General features: G+C 44.7%; 1 protein-coding gene across 4 annotated transcripts in view; it reads right to left on the bottom strand.

The window, feature by feature from the left end:
* Nucleotides 1-874: 874 nt before the first annotated feature.
* SLC25A26 (solute carrier family 25 member 26) overlaps nt 875-9,390 on the bottom strand; it is a 128,047-nt gene continuing 119,531 nt past the window's right edge. For all 4 annotated transcript variants that reach the window (XR_014507640.1, XM_083426639.1, XM_083426640.1 and 1 more), the window contains one exon: nt 875-4,991. Coding sequence is in view for 3 of the 4 variants with exons in the window: in XM_083426639.1 (XP_083282765.1) it covers nt 4,895-4,991 (97 nt within the window). In the remaining variant the exon portion in view is untranslated. The remainder of the gene's footprint in view (nt 4,992-9,390) is intronic.

Genomic DNA, 9,390 nt, shown 5'->3' with positions numbered 1-9,390 from the left:
CTCCTCACCCCTGTCTTGGCATTCCTTCATTCTACCTAAGTTACCCTATTCTACAGCAGCTCCAGAGGAAGCAACTAGATGTTTGGGCCCTGGCTCCTGTGGGTATTTTACTATATATAGGTTTGTGCGTGTTGTGGTCTTTCCACAAAATGGAAAAGCCAGTCACACACACACACAATGCTCTCTTAAAGCCTGGGAAGTCCCTGCAAACATCTGGCTATTTTGCACTTCCAATAAGAGAGGTCCTACTTCCCAGCGGGTGGCGCTGTGGGTTAAAGCCTCAGCACCTAGGGCTTGCTGATTGAAAGGTCGCGGTTCGAATCCCTGCAGTGGGGTGCGCTCCCGTTGCTCGGTCCCAGCGCCTGCCAACCTAGCAGTTCGAAAGCACTCCCGGGTGCAAGTAGATAATAGGGACCGCTTACTAGCGGGAAGGTAAATGGCGTTTCCGTGTGCGGCTCTGGCTCGCCAGAGCAGCGATGTCACGCTGGCCACGTGACCCGGAAGTGTCTCCGGACAGCGCTGGCCCCCGACCTCTTGAGTGAGATGGGCGCACAACCCTAGAGTCTGTCAAGCCTGGCCCGTGCGGGCAGGGGTACCTTTACCTTTTTACTTCCCACCCAGCCCATCTGGAGGAGACGATGGGTTTGTCAAGCAAGGGCCCTCAAAACCCAGGAGTGTAAGGAGAAAGGTAACAAAAACAAAAGACTCGAGACGAGTTTTGCCATCTGCTTTTTTTTAGCTGAAGCTGGCCGTTTTGAAGCAATGCATAACTTAGCCAGCTACCTGTCTCTATCACTTCCTGATGGTAGAGTCACTTGCACTTTCTGGTAGGTGGCTAATTATGTGAAGTGCCAACTTGTAGCTAGTCAGTGAATTTAAAAGGAGAAGAGTAGCCAATGGAGGTGGGAATCAGACTGCATTTTCCCTCTTGGTGGTACAGAAAGGGAATACGTTATATGTTTTCTAAGAAGAGGTAGACTCACAAAGGCTAAGTTGATAGAGAGATGCAAGGGTGGGGGGAGGTATCATCATCGGAAATGCAAAGCACACTTGCCACGCTGACATTTTGAAAAATATTGTATTTTTGCATACTGTTAACTGTTTAAATAATATTGTTACTTCCACTAAATATGTGAATCTGCTGCTTCTGAGAGGCATTGTGAAAGAGGAAGTATTACTTTTGTGTACAAAGTTATTTATTTATTAGAAAATTTTGGTACAATGTTGTACATTGACAAAGTACATTGTAAAAATATTGGAAGTGTCCTAACAAATGGCATTGAAGTGACTTTAATAAACGCCCATTTATAATATCAATGTTTTCTGTTTAGATTAGGGTTTGTGATTATTGTTGGGTGGGTGAATGGGGTTAAGAGGAAATGCCACATTGCTACGTCAGTGGAATTTGCAAAACTCCTTTTTAATATGCAGTACATCCTAAACACAATTAACACTGTAAACACTGAGCCAAAGTAGAACTTGCTTAAGAGCAAATAGGCAGAGGGTTGTACTTTCATTATCATTGATAAGTAAAGTTTTTAGGTGGTTTTGCTAACACCTCTCTCTGTCACCATGGGCCAATCTTATGGGCAAAAGTGACTGGGGGATTTGGCAGTGTGCCATATTGCCACCATCAATAGTGTTACATGACATGCCCTACTCAGCTTTCTCTCAGTCTCTCTGACCATATGAAGTGGAATCTCAATTTTCGAGCGTCTTGGAAGCTGAACGATTCGGAAGCTGAATGCCAAAAACCCGGAAGTGAATGCTTCTGTTTTTGAACGTGCCTCGGAAGTTTGCCTAGGATCGTTTCTCCATTTGCTCCATTGACATTGCTGACGGCCCATTGCTCCTCGGTTGTCGAAGGTTTCAGAAGTTGAACTGTCTTCCGGAACAAATTATGTTCAACAACTGAGGGTCCACTGTATCTTCTTCACCAGTTCGCTCCCAGCTTGGAGCTCCCCTTCACCCTCTTCCATGAAAGATCCAACACTTATTCTAAGCCTCCCTACAAAGCCTACTTTTGCTCCCAAACCATGACATGTTAGCTCTTAAACTGGGCTGAAAGTTCACTTGCTATGAAGAGCAATCAGAAACATTGTTCTAACACCCTCACAATATATGGGAATACTTTTGAAAGAAACTGCTAAATTATTGGCTTTGTTTTGTTTTGTTTTGTTTTGTAGAAGAACTGCTATAGAATGAGGGGATGTCTCAAGATGAAGGTTTGTAAAAATATGAACTATGAGCAAAAGGAGAATTTGCAGTTCCACGCAACACATTTCAAGCATTAGTGGCAAGGCAAGAGAAACTCATCTCAGGCTTGTATTGATACAAAGGACATACAAAGCACATACCCAACTGGGAACAGGTCAGGAAATGCTTGATTGAAAATAACTAGAAGCCATGGCTTAAAGTGGGCATGAAGCAAATTGGACAAAAAAGAACTCTGGACTTCTCAGGCATGCTTGAACCCTCAGTAGATATTACTGTAATCCAACACAAGCTCACTTAACATATTTGTAATGGGCATAATTTGGGGGTGGGGGAGGTTGACAATGTGGCTTAATTCACAGGGTTCTAAAAATTACATGGCACTGAAGAAGAGTTCTATGGCTATTGCCCTTGAGAGCTGACTAGTACCTCCATGTTTGAGAGGCAGCATAAATCCAAGCATCAGACGATGAGAACAAAATAGGATGTTTTCCAGGAGAGACAGAGAGAGGGCTGTTGGAATGCTGGAATAGACAAGCTTTTACTCCGAGCCAACAAAGCAGTTCTCGAACGTTCCATCTGAAAATCTGATCCTGCTTTGGCACAACATTGAGTCTACAAGAAAACTTAATTAGTAGTTATGTCTCCAACTTAAGCATCTATATTATGTGGGGAAATGGTGTGTTTCCCAGAAACTCTGGAACTTCGGATTATCTCCTGCCTGGGTAGAACATGCCACAAACGTTATCTAGATCATTGCTTTGTGATAAGGGCAGGTGACAAAAATTATTCTTCAATGGCTTCTTTCAATTCACTGCCAAGACTGTTTAAATATTAAACTTTAAAGACCTGATGAACATTTTGCCCTTTAATCTGCGTTATTTCTGTTTGCTTTTCCATAAGTGGCTAGAATTCAATGAGACACTGTGACGAATGTTCTGCCCAAGCAAGCATTTCAATTGCCAAGTACGATAGTGCTGGATTTACGTATAAGCTAAGCAAGCTATAGCTTAGGGCCCCACTCTCTTGAGGGTCCCAAAAAAAATTAAAGAAAAAAATATAAGATGAAAAACAAATAAAATAAAACCTACACACAGCAACAGTGGTTTGTGTTGTGTAGGCTCCTATGATGTAAGTAATGGGCCCTGCCTCCTAGCCTGCTCCCTAAAATATCACTGGTTTCATAATTTCTATATATAGGTTGCCTACATTCTGTATGGACTGGTTGCAGGGCAACATGTGCAAATGGCTTTAGATACCTGTTAGGTCCATAAATTACCATGTAGCATATATTCAACACAAAAACCTGTGACAATTTGTTGTTGGCAAAGGACAGCTGGACATATAAAGGGCCCCATTACCTTCTTTAGCTTAGGGCCGCATCAAACCTAAATCTGGCCCTGGGCATGATCCCCCAGCATGCAGTTCTCCTGACACACGGACACCCAGCACAGAGGGGAGAAAGCCCCTTTGGGCACTTAGAAGTCCTTTGCACATGCCGTCTGTTTGGCAGGGTTCATTGGGTGAATCCCGCCCAGTGTATTTACATCCGAGCGTAGCCTTAAGCTGCAAAGCAGACAGCATCTCTCAGGGACGGCATCGGAGACATGCAAGTAGCAAACTTTATGCCTGGCTTTCTTTTGTAAGCAGCTTCGCAAGATGCACTTACAGGTGGTTACCAAGCAGAGTACAAAAATCAGAAGCCCAACTCACTATGTTACCCTGAGGACCGAAGGCACAGACTGCAACCCATCACTCCCTCCAGGACAGGCCCCCCCAATTCTTGCTTTGCTTGCTGCACTATTCCTCAAATAAAAGGGGCTGTAAACAGCTCCCTTACCCATCGCCCCCCCCTTTTTGTTGGTCATCCCCCTCCCCTTCTTCACGTTCTGCAAGACTGTGCTGCTCGTGAGGTGGGAGGCGGGTAGAAAAACCAAGAGCATTGTTTCATTTTCATAGGCAACCTTGTTAGACAGTAAAATAATACAACATTGTACTTTTACTGGAGAAATCTGAGTCTAATTAAAAAAGGCAGCCTTGCTTATCCAACCAAGAATGCTTGCTATGCACCTGCAGGTAGGAACAGTGGTCTAAACTTTCCAAATGGGGTTCAAACCACACACACACTTAAGGAAAGAAATCCCTGCGCCTGTCCTCTTTTCTTCTGTCCTCTGGAGCATGGCAGGCCTGGGGTAACGTAAATGCTGTGATGCCGGTCTCACAAAACAAATGAGTGCTCCTTTTATTCCTTCCATGCCGCGCAGGCCATGTTCTTCTCATTTGCACATCATTTTCCCTAAATGAGTTCTAATAATAATGCCTTTCAGGCACAAGGCTGGAGCCCATAAAACGAGTCGTTTGCCCCCCAAAGTTGCCTTTCTTGGCATGCTCCTTCCAATGAGCTCACCACTCGAACAGGGGTTTCCATACAGGGACATTTTATACTAGGGAAACGGAATTAAGGGTTTTCTTTTCTTTCTTTCTTTCTTTTTTTAAATAATAGTGAGAATAGAGTCCAGGCTGTTGAACAGCTGCTGAGCCACAGGAGGCGGACCCAGGGCCTGTGGGGAGATAAACTTGTGGGAAGGCAAATGAATAACTTCACAAATGTGCATTTTTTTCCTTAGGAGAGGGGGGGGTGCAGCTCCTCAGCTGTTCCTTTTTGAGTCCCAGAGCCAATTCACAAGAGCAAACGGCGTATCTTGTCATACATCCCCAGGAAGATAAAGCCTCCAAGACTGATGGCAGATATTCGAGGGACAACGCCTGCAAACAACCTGAGAGAGAGAGAGAGAGAGAGAGAGAGAGAGAGAGAGAGAGAAGCAAAGATTATTTTAAGTCTCTTATCAAGATGCATACAACCACATATGTTTGGATTTAGGTTTGATGAGGCCCTAAGCTCCTGGAGGTAATGGGGCCCTTTATATGTCCAGCTGTCCTTTGCCAACAACAAATTGGCACTGGTTTTTGTGTTGAATGTATGCTATATGGTAATTTATGGACCTAATAGGTATCTAAAGCCATTTGCACATAACAGTCCATGCAGAATGCAGGCACCCTATATATAGAAATGAGCAAACCAGTGATATTTCAGGGAGCAGGCTAGCAGGCGGGGCCCATTACTTACATCATAGGAGCCTACACAACACAAAACACTGTTGCTGTAGGTAGGTTTTATTTTATTTGTTTTTTATCTTATATTTTGGAAATGTACACCCAGTGTTTATTTTTCCTTTAAAAAATTTTGGGGGCCCCCAAAAGAGTGGGGCCCTAAGCTACAGCTTGTTTAGCTTATACGTAAATCCAGCACCGATCTGTTGGATGTAGCTTCACAACTTAAGGATTTCTATCAGGCGTTTCTTAGACTACGGTACCCAACTCGACAAAGTAGGAAAGCAGTGAAGGAAGGCCAGATCTGGGGACAATCTGCTACTGAACAAATCTTGAAGGGAAAGAGAAAAGGGTACCCCAAGTCACCAATAGGTAAAGGTAAAGGGACCCCTGACCATTAGGTCCAGTTGTGACCGACTCGGGTTGCGGAGGTCATCTGGCAAATCATAGTTGCCACCTAAAACCACAACCAACGCATAATTGATTTATTTTATTTTATTTTGTCACCACTAGTGGTTTTATACATAACTGAAATTTGTATTTGCTGTTGTTTACTTTCTCATTGGGACTGTGCACATTTTTGGCCCGCATTCTTCAGGCAAAGCGCATATTGTAACCACTTTAAACAGGTAAATAGTAACAGGCTTGACTTCTTGCATTTCATTGCTATTTTACTCCCAACTTTCACATCTCTCTCCGCCACCTTTACGCCCGTCCAGATATATCTGCCACCCAAGAATCTGCATCTGCTGAAATGCCCCAATCCAGGAAGGTTTAGGCCATAATAAATCTGTCAGTCTTTAAGGTGCCACGGGGCTCTGTTGGTGGTGGTGGTGCACAAAACTAACGCAGCTACCAGTCTGGAAACCGATACAAAGGCTAGTGAGGTATTTAAAAGGTACAGCTCTGCCATTAGTAAAGCCTTCGTTCAAAGGGCAGGTGGCAGCATTGTGGACTGGGAGGCTACAGTCCTTTCCTAATCTTGGGGAAGAGGGATGGAGAAATTCAACCTGGCAGTCAAGAAACAATTTGTCACTCCCACACAATGGGGCTGTTTGCTTCTAGCCCAGTTCATTTGGGTCCAGCTTTCCTGTGAATTAACAATTTGCCAACGAGAACACCAAAAATGCAAAAAAAGTGTGGGGATCTGTCAGGCTATATAACACTGGCTCACACCCTACCCCTTCGACATAAGAAAGAGGTTCTCCCTAATTCCAAGCACATGTTGGCTGGTTGTGACCCACGGAGTGACGTAAGGCAACCCTTTATATGACCAGCAATATATTTCCTGGAATGAGCCGGCGGCACTAAAAATAGATTCTCATGTTAAGCTCCAGTGGTGGATCCTGGCTCAAATGAAAAGTCCTCTTTGGCTGAAATAATTAATTCTTTCCATTCTGGTTTATGAGAGATTGAATGAGTATCTGTTCAAAACCTGCTGGGCAATAAGCAGCAGGTGCTTCCTGACTTTTAAAAGCTTTGCTGCATGTGTCGAATTTAAATGCGGAGGATGGGTGTGTCTATGCATTCTCCTAAAAATGCATGAATTCAATAACTGATTCTGCAAGGTGACTAAGTTTCTACATGAGAGGTGCTGGGGGTTCAACTTTCTCTCTCACCAACAAAGACAATCTGTCTTTCTGCAGGTGCCAAGTGCTGTTCAGCAAGGACACAATGACACTAAATAATAATAATAATAGTATTTGTACACTCTGTACATGTTCAGTGGCATTCATTCCTTTAAATATGTTGTAAGGAAATGTGGGAGTTGCAAGACCTGCATTCCCAGCGCCTTAAAAAGCAATCAGCCATCCTTGACCTCACTTTGACCGCACAGGTTAAACGTTGAAATCCATTTCAGAAACGATATTGCAGAGCAAAGAGGAAATGTGGATTAAATGTCAACAAATAATTAAGACTAGCATTTATACGAATATTGCTATTGCTTATAAGTAGCAATGAAAGTAAATTAGAATAGTATGATGACAATACTATTATAATGATGACATTGCGTAGATTTCTTTCCTAGCGTAGCACTGATCCTGCAATAAACTAATCGGGAAGCAACCCTGGAAGAGAGCAGCAGGCTGGAGACCTCTTCCCATTAGGAAAGGCTGCTGGATTCAAGGTGTTTCAGTGCAGGATAAAGGTGGCTGGAAGGAAGAGGGGAGGAAGAAGAGGCCATGATGCATACATAAGGCCCTTGGAGAGAGCTAGTGTGGCATAGTGGTTAAGAGCAGTGGACTCTTAATCTGGTGAACCGGGTTCGTGTCTCCGCTCCTCCACATGCAGCTGCTGGGTGACCTTGGGCTAGTCACACTTCTCTGAAATCTCTCAGCCTCACTCACCTCACAGAGTGTTTGTTGTGGGGGAGGAAGGGAAAGGAGAATGTTAGCCGCTTTGAGACTCCCTAGGGTAGTTATAAAGCGGGATATCAAATCCAAACTCTTCTTCTTTTTCTTCTTCTTTCCAACTCTGTGAGGTGGGTGAAGCTGAGAGTGAGTGTGTCTGGTTCAAAGATGCCCTAAACGAGCTTTGTGGTTTTGTGAGGATTTGAAATCTGTCCTAGCCCACTCAAGTCTGTCCTATGCTACTTGGGCTCTGGTGTGGAGAAAGTGGATGGAGCTGGGAGCTTTTTTCTGGTCCCCTGGATACGGAAGTTCAGGTAATCCAGGGACACTGATGGACAGGAGATACAACGCAGACAAAAGGAAGTGTTTCCATACACATCAAACAAGGGAGGCAGAGACTTTGTTCCCACAAGATAACAGTGGGGGCTGCTGGCTTAGGGCTTTACAGGGGGATTAGGCAAATTCATGGAGGATAGAACTGTCAATAGTTATGAGTCATAGCTGCTCCAGGGAATAAGCAGGTTCAGAGGCAACACACCTAGAATTACTAGCTGTGTTAGGTGGCAACAATGGAAAAGGGATGTTGCCTTCATGGCCTGTGTGAGAGCTTTCCAGAGGGATTTGGTTGGCCACTGTGAGAAGCAGCATGCTGGACTTGATGGGCCAATTCTCTAACTTAGCAAAGCTCCTTGCATGTTCTTGTGCTTGCTATACTGTTCTGTTGTGTCCTGGGGTCACAGGAGGATTTGGGATTACTTTGATACATCCCAAAACTCTTGCAACAATCCTCCCATCACCACAAACCCTCTATGTATGGTTATGTAGTTTTTTTAAAAAACAAATACCCAGTTTACCCAGGCAAAAAACAATGTTGCACAAGGAAAAACCAACATTCCTCTCCTCTCCTACTCCAGTGTGGTGTAGTGGTTGAGAGCGGTGGACTCGTAATCTGGTGAACCGGGTTCGCGTCTCCGCTCCTCCACATGCAGCTACTGGGTGACCTTGGGCTAGTCATACTTCTCTGAAGTCTCTCAGCCTCCCTCACCTCACAGAGTGTTTGTTGTGGGGGAGGAAGGGAAAAGGAGATTGTTAGCCGCTTTGAGACTCCTTAAGGGAAGTGAAAGGTGGGATATCAAATCCAAACACTTCTTCTCTACTGCAGTCCAGCACCCTCCAAAAATCTACACTGGACGCCCCCCCCCCCAAGCAGATTTATTTATGAGTCAAGGAGGGCTGCAGGGAGCAGGGGGAAAGAAGCTCTGTTGAAGCAGAAGTCTGTTCAATTTGTGTACAGACAGCTTTGGGTGCACCCCAAATCTCCCGACTTGAGTTCCTGCAGCAAATTCTGCAGTGTGAGGCTGTTCCACCAACAGGAAGTAACGTGGTCATCTGTAAGCCTTCCATCTCCCAATCAACTGCCCATTGGCCTTAGGTTTTCTGCTCATGGAAGGCAAATTCAGCTTGGGAAAATGGTGATGGGTAGGTCTGGATTTCAGCACTTCTGAAAGAGTATATAATTCTATATGGGGTTAGTTTTTTATGTCTCCAGGCTGCTCCGGTAGTCCTACGCACAGGCCATTCACTGCCCCATTACATATGGAATCTTTAAAGGTAAAGGTACCCCTGCCCGTACGGGCCAGTCTTGACAGACTCTAGGGTTGTGCGCCCATCTCACTTAAGAGGCCGGGGGCCAGCGCTGTCCGGAGACACTTCC

This window comes from Podarcis tiliguerta (assembly GCF_965153285.1).
Source record: "Podarcis tiliguerta genome assembly, chromosome: 2".
In the NCBI taxonomy this organism is placed as follows: domain Eukaryota; kingdom Metazoa; phylum Chordata; class Lepidosauria; order Squamata; family Lacertidae; genus Podarcis; species Podarcis tiliguerta.
This window is presented reverse-complemented; position numbering and strand designations above follow the sequence as displayed.